The sequence below is a fragment of the Lithobates pipiens genome, unplaced genomic scaffold, assembly GCF_037356315.1.
Source record: "Lithobates pipiens isolate NorthernLeopardFrog02 unplaced genomic scaffold, aLitPip1_a1.2 Scaffold_18, whole genome shotgun sequence".
Lineage (NCBI taxonomy): Eukaryota > Metazoa > Chordata > Amphibia > Anura > Ranidae > Lithobates > Lithobates pipiens.
The window spans coordinates 392,567,482-392,593,774 of record NW_027507758.1 but is presented as its reverse complement, the minus strand read 5'-3'; the positions used below and the strand labels follow the sequence as shown (position 1 = coordinate 392,593,774).

General features: G+C 40.6%; 1 protein-coding gene across 2 annotated transcripts in view; it reads right to left on the bottom strand.

Moving 5' to 3' along the window:
• Positions 1-26,293, bottom strand: part of LOC143989392 (DNA primase large subunit-like) — a 226,666-nt gene that overhangs the window by 66,911 nt on the left and 133,462 nt on the right. For both annotated transcript variants that reach the window (XM_077489511.1, XM_077489512.1), the window contains 3 exons: positions 25,404-25,495; positions 19,059-19,179; positions 8,852-8,947 (listed from right to left, as the gene is read on the bottom strand). In XM_077489511.1, the coding sequence (XP_077345637.1) occupies positions 8,852-8,947; positions 19,059-19,179; positions 25,404-25,495 (309 nt within the window). The remainder of the gene's footprint in view (positions 1-8,851; positions 8,948-19,058; positions 19,180-25,403; positions 25,496-26,293) is intronic.

Genomic DNA, 26,293 nt, shown 5'->3' with positions numbered 1-26,293 from the left:
GTTGGATCCTTTAACATCAGTGTATTATCCACCGGACATGTAATACTCTGCTCACTGAGACGACTGCAGCATTTTCTGGAACACCCCCCCCCCCCATTTCTTCATAGAAATCCTCTTTCATAGATAAAGTGTGGAGAATTTTTTGGGAGGATAATATTGTATATCCGGATGTTCCCATTCAGAATACATAAGCTTTTTTAGCCATGCATAAACCGGAAAAAACATCCCCAGATGGGGGAGGTTCTAATGAACCCAATTAGAGGTAGGTTCCTCAAGAGCCTGTGCTGCAGGCAGCAAAAAAAGGTTAAGTAAGGGAGTACACAAGCAACCTGTCTTGTGATGCTACTCCTTCCATATTAGGATCCTCAGAAGAGGATAAATAAGTATCTTCCAAATATTTGAGAAGCTCTACCTGATCCCCAGCCTCCTGCACCTCAAGAGGGTCCTTAGAACTAGATGGGAATCGGTTTAGTCACACTATGGAGAGACATCATAGCATATTCTTTCCAATTTACAAATGGTAGAAGACTTTTGTATGATATATACAGGGACTGAAGTGTTTTATGCAACAGTTTCCCCTGACGGCTCAATCTGACAAGCTGTATGCCTCTCAGAGGAGAATGACATTCTTTTGGAAATGGATTCAGTTTATAGTGAAAAAAAAACATTGACCTCTTTAGAGAAGTTCCTGGTCCCAGTACCATTCATAGCCTGAAGCATAAAGCAGAGGCACTATGCAAAAGAATGTACATTGCTAGGCTATAGCTCAGCACCATTAGCTGCTATTAATCCTAGCATGGTAAAGTATAATGTGTCAAAGAGAAAAAGCCTGTGTTCACTAACCTGACAAGCCATCCCCCTGCTCTGTCCCTCCACAGCCAGCAGCAGCTTTCACATATACAGCACTAAAATCAACTTCCTACATATGTGGCTGGCGTCTGACGCCGTTAGCCACGCCCCCACGTGAATTACGGCCCCGTCCCTTCCTAGGAAAGTGCTTTCCCACGCGAGCGGCGTTCTGTGGACATGCAGGCATGGTGGGGGTGGGTAAATCATCCGCTGAGAAGGCCGCAGTCTGTCTTTTTTTTTTTTCCAAGGAAGCTAGTTTGGCATCATATCCCCCGAAGGGGAAAAAACTATTTTGGGGCAGAGGAAGAGAAGCAGACCCCTCTTCTTACCGGAGGATCTGTTGTGGCTGGGGGAGAGGAGAATGAAGGCTTCTGTGCTGTTTCCAGCGTCAGGAAGGCGAGTGCTCAATACAGCCCCCAGTGGTGACACATAGGCATGACAACATTACATTACATAAAAGGAGAAATTCCTGAGAAAAAGCTCCCTTACCTTATCCTTGCAGCAGGGTTTTATCAAAGATCAAGACCCAATCTTCACCCTGCCAGTAAAAACTTTATGGCCTTATTACCAAAAAGTACTGGATTCCAGGGACCAGGTCTCTAAAGAGAAGCGTTCTCAAGCAAAACCTGGTTTCTTCAGACACGAGGCCCGGGTACCATTCATTTAAGCCAACGAAAAGACATCAGAACGGATCCAGTCAGCATGGTTAGCCCCAGCAAGGATTGCTTCCAGTGGAGCTCAGCACAGCACAGCACATCTTTACTCGTGACCAACACCTTAGACACTGGTGAAAAAACTGAGGACTCCCAATAGTGGGAGGGGTTATATAGGGAGTACACATCTTGCCTTAGGGGCGTGCCAGTGTCCATCACCTATCAGTGGCCCATATAACCCACATAGTAACTTCTATGGCTCTGTGTCCCCTAAGAAAAGTTTATTTGTGGTGTCAGTCAGGAAGGGTCGAATTCTGGTGATGTTGCAGAGGTTAAGGCGGCAGGATTTAGCCAGTGAATGGATGTGGGGACTTGAGGAGAGGTCAGAGTCAAGGATTACAACCAGCACCCTGGCATGTGTGGAGGTACCAATGGTTGTGTTGTTGATCTTAATGGTAAAGTCATGGGGGGGGGGGGGGGGGGAAGGAGGAAATATTGCAAGCTCAGTTTTAGAAAGATTGAGTTTGAGAAAGTGGTGTGACATCCATACGAGATGTCATTCAGTAAGTTTGAGATCCATGAGGAGATCGAGGGGGTGAGTTGGAGTGGAGAGATAGATCTGGGTGCCATCGGCATAGAGGTGGTATTGGAAGCCATGGGAGGTCATCAACTGGCCCAGGGAAGAGGTATAGAGTGAGAATAGAAGGGGCCCAAGGACAGAGCCTTGGGGTACCCCAACAGAGAGAGGAAAAGGAGTTTTAAGTGACACTGAAAGTGCGCTGAGATAGGTAGGGGAATAACCAGGATAAAGCAGAATCAGAGGCCAGAGGCCAGGGGAGTGTAGTTTGCCAAGGAGGAACAGGTGGTCAACTGTGTCGAAGGAAGCAGAGAGGTCTAAGAGTATGAGTATTGAGTAATGGTTTTAGCAGTTAGTATGTCATTGGTGAGTTTTAGTAGGGCAGTTTCAGTAGAATGTTGTGGTTTAAAATCCTTGTTTGGATAGAAAGCCAAAACATGACGTAATGGGAATGGAGTACAATGGAGAATAGGTAGGCAAGAGGTCATGTTGCACGAAAACCTGAGCACAGATCTTGGTGTTAGGACCTATAAGAGGGTTAATCTAACTAATTTACCCCCTTCCTGACCAGAGCACTTTTTTTTTGATTTGGCACTGCATCGGTTTAACGGATAATTTCGCAGTCGTGCGACATTGTAACAAATTGACGTCCATTTTTTCCCAAAAATAGTTTTCTTTTGGTGGTATTTGATTGCCTCTGCGGTTTTTATTTTTTGCACTTTAAAACAAAAAGTGTGTCAATTTTGAAAGTATTTTTTACTTTTTGCTATAATAAATATCCCCCAAAAATATATAAAACATTTTTTATTCTTCAGTTTAGGCTGATATGTATTCTTCTAGGTTTTTTTTTTTTAACAAAAGTTATAGAGCCTACAAAATGGGGGAGAGATTTATAGCATTTTTTATTATTATTTTTATTTTTTTACTAGTAATGGCTGACACATCGGACAATTTTGACACATTTTTGGAACCATTGGCATGAATACAGCGATCAGTGATATTAAAAATGCATTGATTACTGTAAAAATGTCACTGGCAGTGAATGGGGTTAACACTGGGGGCGGTGAAGGGGTTAACCATGTTCCCTGGGAGGTGATTCTAACTCAAGGGGAGGGACCAACTACAGGAAGTGACAGATTGTGGTTCCTAGCTAATAGGAACACACGATCTGTCACTCCTGTCAGAACAGGGAAGTGTGTGTTTACACACACTTGTCCCTATTCTGTCTCTCCTGGTCATGATCGCTTGTGGCCGGCAGTCATAGTGACCGTCTGCCACGAGCATCGGCACCCCTGCTGTGCAGTGGGCGAGCACCTGCTATCCGGACCCCGCAAGATCACGTACAGTAAAGTGGTTTTGCGCAGGCAGGGGAGCCAACCTGCCGCAGTAAATCTGCGGCTGGTTCGGAAGCAGTTAAAGTTCTGGGTTGTGCAGCATGGTAAATCCCTCAAGAGAAAGCAGGGGGGAATGTACAATGGATATCCATTGCTTGTGGAGTGATGTTTGCACCGATCTAGTAATTTGAGAACAATAGTATCCAGATATGTCTAGAAATGCTAAGCCTCCATGGAATTTCGATAAGTAAAGAAGTTGTCTCTTGAGTCTTAGACATGTATGAGCTTATGCAAAGACAGTAAATAAAAGTATTAACTTGTGTAGCACACCAAGAGCTGTGAACTTGTATACAGAAATAGGTAGAATAAAGTGAAGTTCCACCCAAAAGTGGAACTTGTGCTTTAAGCACTCTTCGCCCTCTCACATGCCACATTTGGCATGTAATTCTTTTGGGGGTGGGGAGCGGGTGCCTAGTTTTGACAGGTACCCAGCTATCACTTGCACTCGCTGCCTAGGCAATGCCTCCTCTCCCCCTCCCTCCCTGCAATGTTCTGGGACACTTCACTTGTCCCAGAAGATTGCCTAGCCACTGAAAATGTACAGCGCAACTCGTGCATGCACAGTACTCACATTTGCAATGCTGATGTTACAGAGAGGGAGAGGAGAGAGGCTTTGGGTGGCCGTATCGCTGGACCGTGGGACAGGGTAGTGTCTGTTTATTTTCAGTCAGCAGCTACACTTTTTGTAGCTGCTGACTTTTAAAAGAGGAAGTAAAACCTGGTGGGTTTTGTTTCCTCTTTATTTCCCTGCAAAGGTTAAGCATAATGGGCTACTATGCATCGCATAGTAGTCCATTATGTGTCACTTACCTGAAACCAAAGCCCACAATGTCTGTTGTCCCCACTAGCAGGGAGCGTCCACCTTCGCCCTTCGTCCTTCCGGGCCGCAAACTCTAGTTCTGTGACTGGCCGGAGTCGCATGACATCTCTCCCACGCATGTGTGCACGAGCCGCCAGTCACGGCATGACCCCTATTGGAAACAGCACAATGTGCCCTTTCTAAAGAGTGCATGCGCCGATAACATTGGTGCATGCGCAGTAGTCATCGGCGCTTGGCTTTTTAGTAACCATCTCCTAAACCATGGAGGTTTAGGAGACATTTCAAGCACCTACAGGTAAGCCTTAATATTTGCTTACCTGTAGATAAAAGTGGTTGTACAGGGTTTACAACCCCTTTAATAATCTTAAAAACAAGTGGGTAGAATAGACATTTGATAATATTTGTCTTGGTTTGACCACTAACATATTTATGTGGTAGTATTTTTTTTTTTTTTTTAAATCAGAGAAAGTTTATTAAATAACAAAAACATATAAAGTACAACTTGCAGCTTACATCTCAAGCATAGATTCTTGTCACGGCACATAAAAACTTATTCATCTCTACAAAAGGAATATTCAAGCATTTATTTCACAACTTCTCATGCCATATCGTCCAACCCACCTTAGATATTGACCCCGTGTATCCTGGCTTGGCCTCGATTCACCCATACACCCATTACCTACAGTGGGTGTCTAACAGTTAGTGCCCCCCCCCCCCCCAACACAAATATCACTTCCCCTGCTTTTATCTCAGCAGTCTGTCCATGACCAGATCGATCGGAGAAAGGCCAGGAGTATCCAACCAGAGTGCCCAGAGTTTCTCAAACTTTTCCGGTCGCCCTCTATGTTGAAAAATATACTTTTCCATCCTAATGGTGTCCCCCATTTGGGCAATCCACTCCCCCAGTGCCGGAGGCTCGTTCGCTTTCCAATACCGAAGAATCATCTTTCGTGCTGGGAACAGGGCCCTGGCCACGGCCTGTCTACTATTGTTCCCCATGGAAACGTTGTCTAGGATCCCAAGTAGACACAGTTTTGGGTCTGAGGGTATGGTAGTCTGAAACACTCTGTTAATAGTGTCCAGTACCCCTGTCCAGAATAGGTGCAGTTTAGGGCATCTCCACAGCAGGTGGATCAAATCCCCGTGATCTCTTGCGCACCTGGGGCAGCCCGAGTCCTGTCGCACCCCCATCTTAAACAGTCTGTCAGGTGTGTAGTGTACTCTGAGCACAATATATAATTGAGATAGGCGCTGGGCCACATTTACCGAACAATATTGTACTATTGCTGCACAGAGTCACTCTGTTTAACCCTCCCTTGGCTTTGACACTTTATGCGATTTCTTCAGTCACAAGTCAACCATTATTTGCATTTTTGTTTTATTTAGCTAGTGACTGTTCTTTGTATACTGTTATATATATATCTTGGTTTAGTAGATATTCTCACGGACCTATTTATTGTCCAGCACTAGCACTTTTATGCGATTCTGTCAGTCTTAACAAATCGCATTGCGAATCACTTTATATCTCGTCCACTGTTTTATATATATTATTTTAGTCACTTTATGATGTAGTAGTTACTTTCACGGACCTTCTTTATACCCAGCACTGTCACTTTATGCAACTTTGCTAATCTTATAAAATCGCATTGGGAATCACCAGCTTTAATTATTAATATTGTACTGCCTGTAGTGCCTCCTCCCATTGCTCATCCTCATATGTACCAAAATCCCTCTTCCATATATTTAGTGCCGTCTGCGGAAAGCCTCCGAGGCAGGCAGTAAGGACCATAGAGTAAGTTCTAGAGATAACTGGAACTGTGATACGTTAGCCATAGATCGGAAGATCGGGGTCGTGAAAGAATCCACGGGGTCCCCCCAGCCTGTGCCTTCACTGCATGTTGCAGTTGTAGGGAGTAGAAGAGCATGGACTGTGGGAGGTGAAATCTCTCCCTCAAATCGGCGAAGGGAGTCAGCCTCCCTGCTGTAAAAATTTGTCCCAAATGCGTAACCCCATATCTCTTCCACCGAGCACCACAATCCAGCAATAGTAGCTCCTCATAGTGCCTATTCTCCCATATTGGTCTGTACTCAGTGAAGCCCTCCACCCCCTGCAGTTGTCAAAGTTTATTCCAGATTTTCTGCATAAGAGCATAAGTGGGCAATCGTTTGTTTGATTTTGTGTAAGCCAAGGCCTCCATACCAGAGGGTACATCGCCATGGCTGGAAGCAAAGCACATCAAGGCCCTAATTGGTTCCAAGCGTATGGTCCCCTCCTCTCCCCCTTCCCCTCTGGCATAGCCCTGGCTATATGCTGTGCCTGCGCTGCCAGGTAGTAGGCCCAAGGATTAGGGTGGGAGAGGCCCCCTTGGACTTTTGTAGTTGTTCTAGTTTTAGCCTTGGGGGTTTATCTAACCAAATGAAATCTCTAAAAATTGAGTTGATAATGCGAAAAAACTTCAGAGGAATTACCATAGGGGTATTGTGCAGAATATATAGAAGTTGGGGCATAAAGATCATCTTTATCAGGTTGACTCTTCCGACCAGAGACATCTTAAGACGGGACCAAATTTTGGTTTTGTTTCAAATTCTATTTAATAGTGGGGTTAGGTTAAGGTAAATATAGTCATGTGGTTCTGACGTGACCTGTATACCCAAGTACTTCATACCCGTGGACACCGGCACGTCATGTATTATCCAACCTCCACTGTCCGGATTGGCATCCAGCAACAGCAGAGAGGATTTGGTCCAATTTATGGTCAGTCCTTTCCTATTGTTTCCATAGACTCCCGCAGAGAATCAGATGTGTCTCCCAGGAGTAGCATGGTATGGTCTGCGTATAGCATGATTTTTTTTCCTGAAACCTCAAATACTGGAAGCCTCGCACCCTCCGATTTGCTCTAATCAAGGATGCCATGGGTTCGATGGCAACGGCAAAAAGGAGGGACGACAGTGGGCACCCTTGCCGATTGCCCCTATGCAGGGTGAATGGGGCAGAAATGTGTCCTGCCTCTCTGATGGTCGCCCGAGGTGAGCAGTATAATAGCTTCACCCATGACAGGAACCCTTCGCCGAAGCCAAACTTACCCATGACAGCCCATAAGTATTCCCACTCCACGCTGTCAAACGCCTTGTGGACGTCCAGAGAGAACAAGGCCCTGTTGTCCACATTCTCCCCCCATGTTTGAAGGTTTAGGTAAAGTCTACGGAGATTAATGGCTGTGGATTTTTGGGGCATGAAACTTGCCTGGTCCGAGTGTATAATGGAGGAGATAATGGAGGAGATCGGTCTGTATGAGACCAGATCTAAGGGGTCTTTACCTTGTTTTAGAAGGAGAACAATATTAGCCCTGATCATGGAGACAGGCAGGCTCTGGCATTGCCTTGCATAGTTAAGAACCCTCAACACGCGAGGCAGAATTGCCTCCCCATATTGTTTGAAGACTTCCATTGGGGCCTTTGAGTTTGGAAAGAGGCCAAGAGCCCCTTGCAGTTCCTCCAGACTAATTGGAGAGTCCAGGAGTGTTCGGCGAGAATCAGAGTTTAGGCAACTATATTCCCTGCAGGTAGTCCCTTAAGTCAGTGGTCGAATAAGTCGCCCTGGATTTGTACAAGTCAGAGTAAAACCTCACCAGTTCTGCCATAACCTGAGTTTGGGTGTTTACCAACCTCCCCCCCTCAGTGCGCAACGCTCCAATAGACAGAGACATGTGGTAGTATTTTGATTTATTTTATTTAAAAAATGAAAGAAAAGGAAGTTTAAAAAGGCACAATTTTCCTTTAGATATGTCAGAATCAGGGTACAAATATTACTGGTTGTTAATGGGCGATTTCAATTTGAAATTGTTTATCAATTCTTAATTCAGTGGATTGGAAAAAAAAAAAGCCAAAGTTTTCAGAAAACGGACTTTCAGGTGAGAGTTTTCTATACATTTCAAAATCCTGTAAGAATAATTGCATTGTGTGCAATGCCTCTATGTCATGGATGAACCCAAAACATTCCCACAACATTGTTGAACAGTGACATTTTAAGCTCTCAAATAGTCCTGCAAAAATTGATGGTAAGTGGTATTTTAAATCACCTAACCCCACTGTTGTTATTAACTAGCACTTTAAATCCCCTCAAACAATCCTATGATATTGGTAGTCAGTAGCTCTTTAAAATGTACCTTATAGTCTATTGCAGCTGTTGTGAGATGAAGGGGAGGGCTCAACAATGTAAACAGTCCTACATAGTTTACATTGGTGATCACAGTGATTGGTCATAAGAGCAATCACATGCCCGAGAACCACTCCAGTTGGCTGTCTTTAGCCAGTGCTTTTTTTTTGTCTAATGACCGTGGAACCAACAGCTTTTTGTGTGTGGACAAATAACACGGAAGTCGACAAAAGACGTACAGGTATGGGTCTATTTGTTATAGGAAGGGTGCCATTCAGCCATTTAGTTACAATAGCCAGATGTAAAGAAATTAAAAGGTGTTATTTGGTATAGATTTACTTTTCCTGCATTTTATTAACTATTATATTATTAATTTTATTATGATCGCACAAAATTACCTACCTTGTAAAACTCAAGATCTTCAAGTTTAGTTGAGCTTAAACCATAAGTGGAATTTATCAGATCCTCATGATGCTGCTTCTTCTCTTCCTCGCTAATCTACAATATAAAAATAGTATACTGTAATACATAGGGAATTGATCTACTGTATCTGAAATAGAGAAAATATATTTTGCTTACACCACACAAATTAACTAGAACAATTCACATTGGATTCATGTAAAGTTCCCTGAAGAAATATAAACTAATAAATTATGTTCATTGTGAATTAATTGTCCAATATTCTATGCAAATAAAGAAAAATAATTTTATTCAGAGACTCATGAGAACCTTTAACCACTTTGCGCCCACGCTATAGCCAAAAGACTGCTACAGCGCGGACGCTATCTGCCGGGAGGGCGTCCCTGGTCCTCCCTTTAACTTCCCCCTCTGCACACCGCAGTGGGTGCGCATCGGGGAAGTTCCGTGCTGGCCGTGCCCCCCGGACACAGCCAGTCACAGATCGCTGTAAACGGGCAATCACAGTGGCCGTTTACAGCGTGATCAGCGTGCCCAATGACAGATGATCTCATATATAAACATATGAGATCATCTCTCATCGCCGGCTTTCCCTTCTCACACAGACAGTGTGTGAGGAGGGATAGATGATAGATGAACCGCTGCAAAGATGCAGCGGTTAATGAAAAAAAAAAAAAAAATTAAAATAAAGTGCCCATCTGTCCCCACCGCCATCTGTCATCAGTGCCACATCAGTGTCACGTGTCAGTGCCACATATTAGTGCCATCTGTTATCAGTGCCACGTATCAGTGTCACGTGTCATCAGTGCCATGTCGGTGTCACGAGTCATTGTCCTGGTGCTCCAGGGCCTTCAAAAGTGTAATAGGTAGTCAAGTTAGATGTGTAATTTATGCTCCTAGAACATGTGATGGTGCTCCCTGCATGTTGGGCCTCTCTATGTGGCCAGGCTGTGGAAAAGTCCCACACATACGGTATCGTAATACTCAGCAAAGAACAGCAGAATTTATTTTGGAGCCTTATTTGTGGTATACACATGCCACGTGAGATAAATAACCTATTATAATGACAATTTTGCGGAAAAATTAAAATAAAAATATCTTCATTTTGCAAAGAATTGTGGGAAAAAATGACAACATCAAAAAGCTCACCATTCCTCTTACTAAATACCTTGGAATGTCTACTTTTAAAAAAGGGGTCATTTGGGGGGAATTTGTACTTTCCTGGCTTGTTCGGGTCACAATAAATGAGATCGGCCACCAGTACATCAGATGTGATCAATTTTGTGTGATTCGCACCATAGCTTGTAGACATTCACAAAGACCAAATAATATCCACTAACTTGGGTTATTTTTACCAAAGACATGTAGCAGTATAAATTGTGGCCAAAATTTATGAAGAAAAATTAATAATTTGAAAAATTTGTTCACAGAAACAAAGAAAAATGCGTTTTTTTTTTTTTAAATGTTATTTTTTCATTTATAGCACAAAAAATAAAAAACCCGGGAGGTGATCAAATACCACCAAAAGGGGAAAAAAAATAAAAAAAAAGACAAAAAATTAATTTGGGTACAGTGTTGCATGACTGAGTACTTGTCATTCAAAGTGGGAGAACACCGAAATCTGAAAATTGGTCTGGTCAGGAGGGGTGTTTAAGTGCCCAGTAGGAAAGTGGTTAAAGCACCCACAAACGTAAACATTCTCTCTGCTGCCCAGGAACTTGGATAGAAAGCTTACAAGTCTCAGAAAGCTGCTGTTTTAGCCAATGGAATTCACTAGAGGGTGGAGAACAGTTAATATAGGCTAAAAAAAAAAAAGAAAAAAAAAAAAAACTGAATAAAACTCAAATCAAGCGTTTTTGGGAGTTCCCATTAAAGTCATGGGGAAAATGGGGACAAAAATGCTCAGTTCTGAAAGCTCATGTACTTTTTGGAGCATCAGGCATTTTTCTACAAGCAACAGAATGCTCAGATGTGACCAAGGTCCTTGGAAATTAATGGTATTTTGCTTGAGCGTTTTTGAGTGTAACATGGTTGTGGCAGCATCATGCTGTGGGGATGTTTTTCAGCAGTCGGGACTGAGAAACTGGTCAGAGTCAAGGGAAAGATGGATGGTGCTAAATACAGGGATACTCTTGAGCAAAACCTGTACCAGGTCCTGTGTGTGATGTGAGGCTAGTACGGAGGTTCACCTTAAACACAATGCTAAAGCAACACTTGAGTGGTTTAAGGGTAAACATGTAAATGTGCTGGAATGGCCTAGTCAAAGCCCAGACTCAATCCAATAGAAAATCTGTGGTCAAACTTAAAGATAGCTGTTCACAGGTGCAAACCATTCAACTTGAAGGAGTTTTTTGTAAGGAGGAATGGGCAAAAACCCCAGTGGTAAGATGTGGCAAGCTCATAGAGACTTACCCAAAGTGACTTGGAGCTGTGATAGACGCAAAAGGTGGCTCTACAAAGTATTGGCTTTAGGGGGTGAATAGTTATGCACATTGACTTTTTTCTGTTATTTTATTTTGTCATATTTGTTGTTTGCTTCACAATAAAAAAAAAAAAAAAGAAAAAAAAAATATATCTTCAAAGTTGTGGTCATGTTCTACAAATTAAATTATGCAAATCCTCAAACAATCCATGTCAATTCCAGGCTGTGAGGCAACAAAACACGAAAAACGGCAAGGGGGGGGGGGTGAATACTTTTGCAAGGCACTGTATATTATTCTAAAAAACAAACACACACACTTATAATCAAAAGACAGTGCTACTCCAGGTATGTATCAGACTGCCATGATCATGTTAAAAAATAAATAAGGCCAAGGCCAAGTTTATTTTAAGTTGAACCTGATGGAGATAGTTTGTCTTTTTATAACCTAAATAACCAAATAATAGAGCATCTTCAATGTGGGTGCATCATTGCCTGACTAACCACAACATCTGAAAGTTCTTCTTTTCATATTATTTTCAAAAATACTGATGAGAAGCAAAGCGTTCAGACTGCTGGTAATGAAACATATTGGGGCAATGTGACATAAGTTTTATAGTAAGCTATTTTTTGTACATAGTGAACGTTCCTTTCTCTAACATACATATGGATATTTTTTTTGCAACATGCTAAATTTATTTGCATGCTTAAATAAACATTGTTACCATGCCCATTTTTTATCACTATATAAATGTCAAGGGTCCCAAAAAAAGTGTCAACGTGTCCGATTTGTCTGCTGCGCTGTCGTTGCCCCGATAAAAAAAAAAAAAAAAAAAAGCAGATTGCCACAATTACTAAGAAAAAAACATTATTACAAAAATGCCTTAAATATATCCCCTAGATGCTTCAGATTTTTCTTTACCAAAAATATGTAGAATACATATCGGCCTGAGGAAGAAATTTGTTGTTTTTTTGAGGGATATTTATTATAGCAAAACGTCTTTTTTTTTTTCAAAATTGTTGCTTTTTTTTGTTTATAGTGCAAAAAATAAAACGCAGAGGTGATCAAATACCGCTAAAAGAAAGCTATATCACAAAAAATGGCCTGGTCATTAAGGGGGCAACTCTACCGGGGCTTAAGTGGCTGAACAGTTTTTTAAAAATGTATGAAAATCAGTCAAATACACTTCACTCATATGTGCTGTTTTGTATCCTAGCCAACACAACCAAAGCAAAAGGCAATGGGAGTAGAAATGATGAATACTAATTCACGAGTCCAAATGAGTCAAGTCAGAGAAAAGACACGCAGGATCGCATTTCAAATATTTGAGAAATTTGTTTCATACTTTAAACTGCACACAGCACAGCCCTGCAAATACTGCCTGTTTGTGACCAAGTAACAGAAGTTATGGAGATAACTGCATAGCACAACACACTTATTACTTCCCATGGTAAATGCAATGATTATAAAAAATAAAAATGCCCTTCTAGGATTTTTAGGTGAAAAAAGCGACAAGAAAAGGTTTAGCCATTAGGTACTGTGTGCATTTCCATAATATGGCTGAGTAGAGCAATATCCCCCCTACTGACTACTAACAAAAAAGCCATCTTAGTTTCCTTGTGTCTTCATTTGAAAATTGTAAGTAATGCATCCATCTAGTATTTTATCTCGGAGTGGTGAAGGACATGAACTCCAGCAACAAACACCAGACTCTCAGATGAACTAAACCATCTGAAGATTACACAGTTCCCCCTGTGCCTTGCTCCACATACTCCCAGATTAAACTCCCAACATGGTCCTCCTCATGTTATATACAATTCCAAGAGGGTTAACTCTGAAATACATAAATACCAATTGAAGTTTAAAAAATAAAAAAAAAAGGGAAGAAGGGGTTTAGCAGTGTTAGGCTAGCTATCACTACACCACTGTAATCTGTAACGCTTCCTGAGAAAATGGAGGGGAAAGGCCGTCTTTAAGCAGCATAGTGGCTTACGGGTTAGAATCCTGGCCAGAACACTGTCTACAGGGAGTTTGCATTATCTCCTGGTTCTCCAGGTACTCGAAAGACATGCTGGCAAGTACACAATCAAAGAAAATCCAGAATTCACCTCAACACTTCACCTTTATTGATCCTTCATACAAAAGACATCACAGACCACGTGGGGTACAGTAAAAATTGATGTGGCTGTGGCGTTTACTCATCATTGCAAAACGTGCCAACTTTTACTTTATCCCACATGGTCTGTGATGTCATTTGCATGAAGGATCAATAAAGGTCAAGTGTTGCAGCAAATTCTGGATTTCTTTTAATTGTCTATCTGTATGTGATCTGTGCTAGCACCTTCACGTAAACCCTGGCTATGCTGTAGATGGATGGTTAATGTGCTCACCTGGAACGGCTTTCTCTTTGGTGGTGACATGCTGGTAATTCAATTTGTTCCAGTCTAAACTGGTGCCAGTGTGTGTATGCATCTAACAGAGACCTTCGATTGTAAGCGCCTTGAGGGCAGTTACAATATGTAAAAGCGCTGTATAACTTGCCAAAGCTATATAAAAATGCTAGAAATAAAATTTGCTGCAGCCTGCTTCTTTGTCTTGGACTTTTGTTCGGCAATAGACAGCAATTACCCTACTACAAACAGAAAGGGCACGATTTGTGGTGACAGACATTTTATCGCAGTGCACCATGCTGAATCTTACTGTAATGTAAGGCGCTGCCCTACATTGCCGTGAATGAAGTGTACGTTCAAAAAAAGGGGGGGGGGGGGGATGTGATGCGCTGAATCGTGCGCCACACTGCCCCTACTGCAGCTAGAGCAGTGACTCTCTCCAGCTGCTCTGCATTGCAGTGTGAATTCAGCCTAAGAGGTTGAAAAGTAAGCTTTATGTTCTAAATGCCTCTACACAATTTTTTCAACAAGGATTTAACCAGCTTTCACCCATATTATAAGAGAAATTCAGCAGTAGGAGAGAAATGACACTGATTTTGAGACACCGGAAACTTTTAGGCCCCGTTCGCATCTAGCAGAGCGTCATGGTTTCAGCACATTTTGGAGCAGCACCTTTCACTTCAACAGGCTACTCTCTGCTCCAAAAACTCACTTAAGTAACTCCTGCACCTATTTTTGAAGTCAAATTTAGAGTGTTTTTGGAAAGTTTTGACTGTTTTGCACGAGTTATCCTGTGAAGCGTCCATTTCTATTTCTTTTGGACGTTTGTTGTGCCATTAACAATTATGGGAGCCAAAACACACATTGTGCATTAGTGCCAGATGTTTCCATATTCCAAAATCGTGGGCAGAATTATAGAACACCAGGATGTGAATGGGGTTTTATACTGTAGATGGTGGTTTCTGTCTCTGCCTAATTTTTTTCCCCCCTTTTGCCACTTCTATTGGGGCTCCAGACATTGCTCCTGATATATTATGGTATTAATGCCAGCAAAACCAGAACCAAGCAAGGCACCTTCCTGTCTGCAACAAAACAAAGATTTTTTTTTAACTGTCCTATTGCCCGGTACAGAAGAGCATCTGAATATCCTAATAGCAATGCCAACCCAATGAAGTGGTACAATGTGGCTCATACAGATCCCGGGATTATCCTGGATTTCCGTTGTGATGTCCATTAAACTTAGAAACCCATAAATACTATATCTCACCGAGTGTACATTTAAAAGCCATGCCCATTTTTTTTATTGGAAAAGTTATTTTGGAATTGTTTTCTATTTCAGCCGCTACTTATTTTTGCGGTTGATCAATATCAATCATAAAAATGTAAAAGGTGTGGACACTGGTTATAAAAACTTTACTTTCTCTCCAGAAATGCTCTAAATCCAAAGTTTTGTGGTACAGAAGACCTAGTTTAGTCAGGAAGGGTGGCAATTTACATTCTGTAGAACTTTTTTACACATCCATATTCTTAGCCTCAACTTCCAAAGAGGCACATTTTATTGCATCATTTACCCTCACTAGTCAGCAGCCGTGTGAGCCATCAATTCTTGCAGAAAGTTAAAATTTTAAGTGATACCCTTTATTGGCTAACAAAGTGGAACTCCAGGATGAGCAAATATTGGGGTTGATGTACTAAAGGCAAATACACTTTGCACTACAAGTGCACTTCAAAGTGCAGTCGCTGTAGATCTGAAGGGAAGATCTGAAATAAAGGGGAAGCTCTGCTGATTTTATCATCCAGTCATGCACAAGCAAAAATGCTGTTTTTTATTTTCCTTGCATGTCCCCCTCCAAATCTACAGCGGCTTCACTCCCAAGTGCACTTGTAGTGCAAAGTAGATTTGCCTTTAGTAAATAAGCCCCATTGTCTAAACACAAGTATGTGCATTCATGGCCCATTTTGCGCATTAAAAGAAAGTTATAGGAACCAAATAGGTTCCAAACCTGCGTATATCTTAGGCAATCTTTCAAGCCTTAAAATGGCTTGTGTTATACGTGCAGCACTATGGTAGCTCCAGATCTAAAATGCCAACTTGGGCTCCAAAAAGGATAGGAAGGCTCAGTTGGCAGCACATTTGTTTTGTTCCATATTCTTTGGATTTACCAATAACTATTTAGTGCAAGGGTCTACATAACCAAATATAAACTGAATAGATGGTTTACGGAAGCCTCACACCACCTAGTTGGTTGGTAAAAGTAGAAATTACAGTCATTTGGCAATTTGTGTGACTGGCTTTAGATAAGCTTGGGACGAAAAGCTGCATCTCAAAACATTCAATTGCATAATTAAAGGTTAAAAGGGTGTAGCCAAGCAACTTTTTTTCCCCAAAAGAAAAAAAAAAAAAAAGTTTAAAAAACGCAAAGACATTCAGCTGCCTATATTTCTAACGCTAATGATTATGTTCATGCTTCACAGAAGTTAACCTCTGAGAAATAAATTTTTCCCCATCATATGCTCGGTTTAAATTTCCAAAGTCTTGAATAGGTTTACTTCAACAGCAGTTCTAAAAATGTCTAAAGGCCCATACACATGATCAGACTTTTTAACAAACATGCAAATTAGCTATTTTGGAGCAACATCCGACCGTGTGAACGCTCCATCGGCTGTGTGAACAGACAAACTTTCTAGCAACAAAAGTCAGATGGAGCAAAGTCTGATCGTGTGTACAGAAAACCATAGGACTTTTGTACAAAGTACAAACAGGCATGCTCAGAACCAATGCAAAAGATCAGATAACATTACAAAAGTTGACCAAAGGTGGCAGTAAAGAGCAGAAAAAAGTGCTGCCGTGTGTATGCAATACAAGTTCAGGGCCGACGCCCTTTGTACAAAAATCCAAGGGAAAGTTTGTACAAAGTCCTATCGTGTGCATGAGGCTTTATTGTCAACATTGCTTTAAAGTAATATGAAAAAACCTTTTCCTAAAATTAAAGTACACTGTCACCATATGAAAGCCATAGGGGTTGATTTACTAAAACTGAGTGCAAAATCTGGTGCAACTCTGCATAGAAACCAATCAGCTTCCAAAATTTTGTCAAAGCTTATTTGAACAAGCAAAAGTTAAGAGCTGATTGAATACAATGTACAGCTACACCAGATTTTGCACTTTTCAAGTTTAGTAAATCAACCCCATAGTGTCATGAGTAAATCTCTAAAAAACAGAGATGAAATGTGCTGCACTACAGTTACAGCACAAAACACAATCAAAATGTCCTTAACAGATGAGCACCTAAAATGTATTTCAGTAAAAGATTAAAAATACTCCCTATTCTATAAGGTTGAAGCATTCAATATAGCTATTAGAGTTCAATTCTTTATTTAGGTGGGAGCAGCTCACAGATTTCTTTTAAAAGGTGAAGAAAAGTACACTACATAGGAATAATCCACAGCACCAAGAATAGTACAGTATCGATTTGAATTTCATAGAGTAAGATCTAAATCTGAGCTTTAGCTAAAGCTCAATAAAAAACTGTCTGGAGGTTCCTGCCGATGTCAAAGCTTGCTGCACAGTTCAGTGTATTGATTTTTACAGTGTTCAAAGAGTTTTCCTTTCATAACACCCGATTGTCATTAAGCTTGCAATCAACCTTTGCCAAAGAAGAATCTTATTGGTAATTTTGTAAAGAACAATAATTCGAAAGAAACATATTTTTGTCACTTATGTCAAAGACCACCTGGACTGTGGAAGCTGCACCCAAAAAAAATAAGCAAGCGGACGGAAGACAATAAGGGACAAAAATCGCCAGCGTTGCCTGTGACCTTCCTAGAGCTGATTTCACCCCCCCCCCCCCCCATTACTGACTCGGCATGCCTTGTTGTCTCCACTTTAGAGATGACCATGTTGGCAGAGGATCAGGAGCTTCTTCATACGAGATACAGTGCTGGAAAAAAGTATTTGCCCGCTACGCGATTTTTCTTCTTTTTTTTTTGCATATCTGTCACACTTAAAATGATCGACATCAAACAAATCGTAAAATGCATAATAAAGATAACCTGAGTAAATCCAAAATACAGTTTTTAAAATGATTTTATTCATTAAGGGGGAAAAAAAAAAAACTGCCTGGCACTATGTGAAAAAGTAATTGCCTCCTTGCTAAATCATGAACGGTGATTAATTTTTTGGAAAGCAGAGTTAAATTTCACTTTCCACACCCAGGTCTGATTACTGCCAGACTTGTTAAAATCAAGAAATCACTAAAACCCTTTTCACACTGCAGCGCCCAGCCGTTAGCGCTAAAGCGCAGCTCGTTTTTGCACCGCTTTTCAGCCGTTAGCAGGGCAGTTTTTACTATAAAAACCAAGTAGAAACTCTTATTTTGCAGCGCTTTCAAAGCGCTAAGTACTGTGCTCCCAAATCACCCCAAAGATGCTGCTTGCAGGACTTTTCATAATGTGCTGCAAGAGCACGCCCCAGTGTGAAAAGACACACTGCAATGAATAGGAGGCAGTTTTTGGAAGCTATTTCTAGCGCTAAAGCGCCTGAAAACAGCCTCAGTGTGAAAGGGGTTTTAAATAGAAGCTGTCTGACCAAGTAAAGCACGCTAAAAGATCTAAAAAAGCAACACCTCATGCCGCGATCTAAATAAATTGAATAACAGATGAGAAACAAAGTAATTGACATGTATCAGTCTGTAAAGGGTTACAAAGTCATTTCTAAGACTTTGGGACTCCAGCAAACCACGGTGAGAGTTATTATCTACAACTGGAGAAAAAGTGGAACAGTGGTGATCCTTCCCAGGAGTGGCCGACCTACCAAAATTACTCTAAAAGCATGATGACGACTCATTCAGGATGTCCTAAAAGAACCCAGAACATCTAAAGAACTGCAGGCCTTACTTGCCACAGGTAAGGTCTTATTCAACAATAAGAAAGACTGGGCAAAAATGACATCCATGAGAGAGACCCAAGGCAAAAGTGACACGACCAGCTCTCATGAGACTAGCAGTCAGAGGCACAGTGACTTAGATATCTCATACTGTAAAATATTATATATATATATATATATATATATATATATATATATATATATATATATATATACACACACACACACGAACAGGGGTACCTAGGCACAGAATTTATACTGTTATTTTCCAGGAGACATGGAGAGCAAAAGGTTAGATTTTCCAGAGTAATGCCGAGGCAGAATTAACATTCATAGAGGTTACCTACAATATGGCAAATCTCCACTTTTTGAGCTCAAGTTGACTTTAATTATTGTTATAAACATCAGAAGAAGTGGGCCTACATGTATGTTTGGATATAGTGATCAACTACAGGCACAATTCCTCAACAATGCTCTGACACAAAGAATGTACTTACAGCCAGATATTCCAGACCACTATACTTCAGAAATTCTTGGACCTTATCCTTTGGTAACTGATTGAAGCGGAACTTAAACAGGTCCATTTCCTGCTGAATAAACCATCGTCTTAGGTCTTCACTGAAAGAGAAAATGATCCAAAGTAACGTCAGTTCTATTAACTGCATAATTTATAGTTTAAAGTTCTTCAGCTCTTGCACCAGTACTAGGACTGATCTTATTCTGTAATTTGACTAGTATATGACAGAAATTAAATAATTTTACAAGTACAAAGCAAAGAAAACATGCTTAAAAATTACAGGCTCTTATTTTCTGTAAATTGCATATGATGCTACAAGAACAAAGTACTGTATAAAGTACAGTGGATATAAAAAGTCTACACACCTGTTAAAATGTCAGGTTTCTGTGATGTAAAAAAAAAAAAAACGAGACAAAGATAAATAATTTCAGAACTTTTTCCACCTTTAATGTGACCTATAAACTGTACGACTCAGTTGGACAGCAAACTGAAATCTTTTAGGTGGAGCAATGTAAAAAATAAAATATGGATGCCCACCCTTAAACTAATACTTTTGTTGAAGCACCTTTTGATTTTATTTAAGCACTCGGTCTTTTTGAATACAAGTCTATCAGCATGCCACATCTTGACCTGGCAATATCTGCCCACTCTTCTTTACAAAAACACTTAAAATCTTTCAGAATCTCCTGTGCACAGCTCTCTTCAGATTACCCCCACAGATTTTCAATGAGATTCAGGTCTGAGCTCTGTCTGGGCCATGCCAAAAATTGAATCTTCTTCTGGTGAACCCATTGCTTTGTTGATTTAGATGTATGCTTTGGGTCTTTGTCGTGCTAAATGATGATTATGTTCTTCATGTTCAGCTTTCTAGCATTAGTCTGAAGGTTTTGTGCCAATATTGACTAGTATTTGGAACTTTAGAATTCCCTCTACCTTGACTAAGGCCCTTGTTGCAGCTGAAGAAAAACAGCCCCAAAGCATGCTGCTGCCACCATGCTTCACAGTGGGTATGGCGTTCTTCTGGTGATGTGCAATGTTTGCACTTGTCAAACATCTTTTGAATTTATAGTCAAAAATTTCAACCTTGGTTTCACGAGACTATAACACATTTTCCCCACACTCTTTTGGGAGACGTCAGATGTGTTTTTGCACAATTTAGCCGGGCTTGGATGTTTTTCTTCTTATGAAAAAGGCTTCCATTTTGCTACTCTACACCATACATATGAAGAATATGGGAGATTGCTGCCATATGTACCATATAGCCAGTACTTGCCAGACTGATACCTTTTAACAATGAGATCCCTCTGATGCTTTTGAAGCTCCCTGCGGACCATGGCTTTTGCTGTAGGATGTGACTAAAAAAATGTCAGGAAAGACCTACTAGAATAGCTGAACTTTATTTGGGGTTAATCAGAGGCCCTTTAAATGATGGCAGGTGTGTACTGACTCCTATTTAACATGAGTTTGAATACAGCTACATCCCCAGTTATAAGAGGGTGTGCACACTCATACAACCATATTGTTTGTTTTTATAATTTTTACTTCTCCCCCCTAAAAGCATTCCGTTTGTTTTTCAACCAAGTTGTACAGTTTATAGGTCACATTAAAAAGGTGGAAAAAGTTCTGAAATGATTTATCTTTGTCTTATTTTTTACTTATCACTGAAACCTGACATTTTAACAGGGTGTGTAGACTTTTATTAAAAACAAATAGTCAAGATTAAAATAAGGAGGCATTAACATAGTTAATCAGGATAAACATTAGTTTATGAGGGGTTAAATGAGAACAACTTTTATTAATTTTATTTTTTACATTTGCTGACAATACCAATTAAATGACGAGCCTTTGATAAGAAAAAAAAAATGAAAACCAATGTAACAGTATTTATTAACCACTTCCCGACCAGCGCACGACGATATACGTCGACAGAATGGCACAGGCAGGCATATTGGCACGTCCAATATTCGATGCCGCCCTGCCATCGGGAGCACGCCGCCGGCGGTGCGCTCCCACGCTGGTCGGGACCCCCGCCGTGAGTCCGGTCGCGGGACCCGCGGACTCGATCGCCGCGGGTTTCACCGCGATCGTCTCACGGAGCGGCCGAATGGAGGAAATGCTGTGTAAACAAAATTTTTTCATTCTGCCTAGCAACTAGTGACGCTGATCTCTGCTCCATGTGATTGGAGCAGAGATCAGTGTACACTAAATGAAAGCCCAACCCCCCCACAGTTAGTAACACACCCCTAGGAACACTTAACCCCTACACTGCCACCCACTGGTTAACCCTTTCACTGCCAGTGTCATTTACACAGGAATCACTGCATTTATATAGCAGTGATTACTGTATAAATGACAATGGTCCCAAAAATGTGTCAAAAATGTCCGATGGGTCCCCGACAATGTCGCAGTCACAATAAAAATCGGAGATCGCCGCCATTACTAGTAAAAAAAAATAATAAAAAATTATTAATAAAAATGCTATAAAACTATCCCTATTTTGTAAACGCTATAACTTTTGCGCAAACCAATCAATCGCTTATTGCGATTTTTTTTACCAAAAATATGTAGAAGAACACGTATCGGCCTAAATTGAGGGGGAAAAAAAAAGTTTTTTTATATATTTTTGGGGGATATTTATTATAACAAAAAGTAAAAAATAATGCGTTTTTTTCAAAATTGTCGCTCTATTTTTGTTTATAGCGCAAAAAATAAAAATTGCAGAGGTGATCAAATACCACCAAAAGAAAGCTCTATTTGTGGGAAAAAAAAGGACGTCAATTTTGTTTGGGAGCTACGTCGCACGACCGCGCAATTGTCAGTTAAAGCGACGCAGTGCCGAATCGCAAAAAGTGGTCTGGTCTTTGACCAGCAAATTGGTCCGGTCTGAAAGTGGTTAATGAAGTTAACAGAAGCCATGATTACTTTCTGTGCTTTAATTTCTAAAGTGCCATGATTAAAGTGGTTGTAAACCTCAGACATGAAATGCGAACAAAGCATATCCCTCTAAAGTGTGTACCTGTCTCAATTAAGAGCACCAAATGTCATTTCTGTCTTTTGCCATCAGCATGAATCACTTCTGACAAGTTTTCCTGACACCAAGAGATTGACCGCTATAGCTCTGTTCCTGTTGTGCAGGGTTAAAGGGGGGAGGGGGGGGGAGTCTCTTCCCTCCAATCAGCTCTCAGAGCCCTCCTTACTGAATCTGTACTTATGTCATTGTCCATTCACAAAAACCAAATACTGTTGGGGGGGGGGAGTCAGGCAATTAGGCAAGGTAAACCTGTGGGAATGTCAAATCCTATAAACCCACAGCATCACCCTTCTGAAGTTTTCTGTAAGTCGCTATTTGCATATATGTAACTATCCCTACAATGTGGCAGTAACCAGATTTAAAGGCCATTCAAGCATTAAATAAATGTACTTCCTCACCTAAAAAGCAAAAATTATACATATTTAACAACATTGACTGAAAACAGTAAATGCATAATACATTCAGGAAAAGTGCAATGTGTTACTGCTGCCCCTTTCATTTTTCTCATGTCCAGTAATTAAAAAAAAATTTTTTAATATGTTTTATGTAAGGCTCTATTCAAATCTGTGTGGTTACAGCCTATTCATTTTGGTGGGCTGTCCTACCTGCAGAAAACGTGGGGGAAAGAAGTCTGTGGCCTTTTTTTTCCCTTTTAAATCACACTGCACTGAGCACCCTGCGGTTTTGCACAACACTTTCACCAATGTGAAAGAATGAATGGCAGCACCATAAGTCTGCTAAAGTGCTGCACATTTTTCTGTGGGTCAAGGATTCACACACATTCCCCAACTGCAGATATGTGAACTCATCCTTAGACATTAGTTCTTAAAAAACAAAAACTAAAATATATTAAAAACAAAACAGTTTTCTATGTTTTTAGAACACACACTAAGCTTTCAACTTGCTTTTTTTTTTTACCCATCAATGAAGGAGATTACAAAATCATATTTCTAAACATACAATGTACTGTGAATATTGCAGACTGCACTGCGGTCTTAAGCCACACATGTGCCATCTGGTGACTGAAACTGGCAGAGCAACTGTTTAATAAACCAATCTTTTTATTTTCTCTCTTCATAAAAAAATTTTTTTTTTGTAAATTCTATGTAGGAAAATAGCAATGTTAACAGTTATATTCCAGGGTGCTTTAAAAGAGAAGTATGGGGTATTTTTATTTTTGAATCATATTTACCTAGGTGGATGCAGTATTGATCTGATGCTGCATCTGTCCCCTGGTGCCTCCAACACTGAGAACCGAGCGATCAAACACCGCCAATCGCACGGTTCTCACAGTTTCCCAAGCAGAGAGCTGCTGACAGTCATGGCTCTCTGCTCCTCCTTGCTCACTGGAGCACTGAGCTGTGGAGGGGACAGGGGCAGTTGGCTTAGGCTCTCAGTGGCTCGCTGAGAGGCTTAGCCAGGTGTTGGTCCAGAGATCTGGTGGATCCCGACTCTGTGGTCGTGATGACGTCAAGTCTGCACTTCAGCCCACTCTGCTGAAAACAGGCAACAGGAGTGCAAAACAAACTGCAAACCAAGGAAGAAATCCAGCCAAACTAGCGTTGGCTGTACTTCTCCTTTAATGTTCATTATGCACACATAATATTAACTTTCAGTGTGCATTAATCTCACTGCTGAAAGTTTCTAACAGAAAATATACAGGGATTTATGTTTGTTTTGGGAAAAAAAAAAAAAGTTTCACGTACATACTATTTATCACCAAGTATCCAGACATTTCAGGTTTCCCTTTTTTACCAACTAAAACTGTAATTATGTTGTGTGTCGAGTTGTAATCCACAGCAACTAATCTTCATAGCCTCAGTGTAAAGTAAAACATATAAGTGGTTAGTAATTTTCTCCAATAGTGATCCAGTTCTGGATTCCATGACATTAGCTGTATGGAGTCTTATGTTCTCCATGTGTTGGAATGCGCTTCATCTGGATGATTTCCTCCCCCCCATGATGTAAAATAACTAGCTGAACTGATCCTACAGTGTGGCCATCTAGGACTCAAATAGAAAAACTGTAAGCTACCTTGGGTTAGGGACTGCTGTCTGCACTGGGAAAAGTGTCAATGCTACAATAATGCTGTGGGTAACCACACAGTCTTAATACATAAACTTGCATAATTAAACATCTTAACGTATTCCCTACATTAACTTCAAATAATGAGATTTGTACCAAAGGTAAATAAAATGACCATATTTCAGGAGAGATATGTTCAGCCTAAATACATGGTACCTTCTCCTTTTAGTAACTTTCCCAAAGCAAGTGTGCAGATCGATAAAGTTAATTGGAAAACAGAAATCCTTTTCTGAAAGCTTATTCTGACTCAGTGGTGCTGATTTACTAAAATTGCTTAGAATCTTCGCTCAATAAAACAGTAGCTGCTTTCACGTTGAATACCCAATCATATGCTTTGCACATGACTGGATAAATGAAATAAACATAGCTTTACATTATTAAGTGAACATTCTCACTGCCTTTAGTAAAATCAGCCTCAATGACCCAGTGAACTGAAGCCAGGGTCAGCATGACATCCACACTACTGGAATATTCAGAAGCATAGGACAGCAAAGGCACCTTCACTGTCCTCTCACAAGTGTTCTTGAAGACGCATTTAAAAAAAAAAAAAACACTAAGAAGCTGCTCTAGTTAAAAGGAAGCCATGAACTGACACGAATGTAGTTTGGATCTTGGCTACATGGGTGGACACTGGCTACTTAGTACAGTTTGGATGAAAGGCTGTGCTGGACTGGCACTTTAGTAGTTAAGTTTAAAGGGAAGTATACCCTATTTTAAATGGTGCAATCACCATGGAAACGCTGATAAATCAGGTTTCCCAAGTTGGTAAAACATCACCCATTTGTTGCCACAATTGGGTATAGTTATAATGGATAATGGATGGTTTGTATAATATTGTACCTTGAGCTTTAAATGCTGTAGTTGGGTTAGGCACGATGATGAGTGTTATTACCAAGCAAGATTTTGAATAGAGCAGGGCTGACATTTTTGATGGGAGAGAGGAGAGTCAAAGGGTAAAGGAAGTAAGTTAGCCAATAAGAACAAGAGAAGGGTACACGCGTGTTCCACCAGTGAATGAGCAATAAAAGTAAGGTTTTTCTCAAACTGACTACAGATAAAACTATAACAAGAATAAACCAAAACACGTCAAGGAACGATGGTTTTGGGTAGACATCAATGTATGCAGTCTTTTTTTTGACAAATTAAAGAGAAAAAAGGCTAAGCTTTGGAGCGTGGCTTCAATTTTTAAATACAGGTACAACTACTTACGACTGGCAATATGCAAGGCGTAGAATAAAATGTGATATATGATCTTTTCTCCGTTGGTCATAGGCTTCATCATTGATATCGTTCTGTGGAGACTGCATAAAAAAATAATACATATATAAATGTAACAAATCAATTAACAATCAAACTTGTTTGCTTTTGACACCATAGATAGCTGAACTCTAGGTGTCAACCTTTATGCCACGTACACACGGTCGGATTTTCCAACGGGAAATGTTTGTTGTGAGCTTGTTGTCGCAAAGTCCAACCGCATGTATGCTCCATCGAACATTTGCTGTCGGAATTTCCACTAACAAATGTTTGATGGCAGGTTCTCAAATTTTCCACCAACAAAACTTGTTGTCGGAAAGTCAAAGTATGCCGCACAAAAGTTCACACATGCTCTGAATCAAGCAGAAGGAGCTGCACTAGCTATTGAACTTCTTTTCTTGGGTTGTCGTACGTCACTGTGTTCTCAGTCATTACAAATTCCCAACATTTGTGTGACCGTGTGTATGCAAGACAAGTTTGATCCAACAACCTTCGAACAAAAATCCATGGTTTTGTTGTCAGAAATTCTGATCGTGTGTATGCAGCATTAGACATTACAGAAGGACTCTGCCAACACAAGACACCTAGATATTTATTTTATACTTGTTCTCGAGCAAGCACTAAGTGCAGCGGTGGAATTTTGTCTGCCAATTCTCTTACTTCATTGTTTTAAGTCATTAAGAAAAAATAAATAAATAAAAAAAAAAAAAAAAAAAGCACACACAAGAATGGAGTTAGGAACTTACTGATATAAATACTACTCAAAGCTGGCAGCACAAGCTACAACTGCAGAGAGCACACAGTATAAAAGCAGTGAGCATTGGGTGGTATGTCAAAAACGC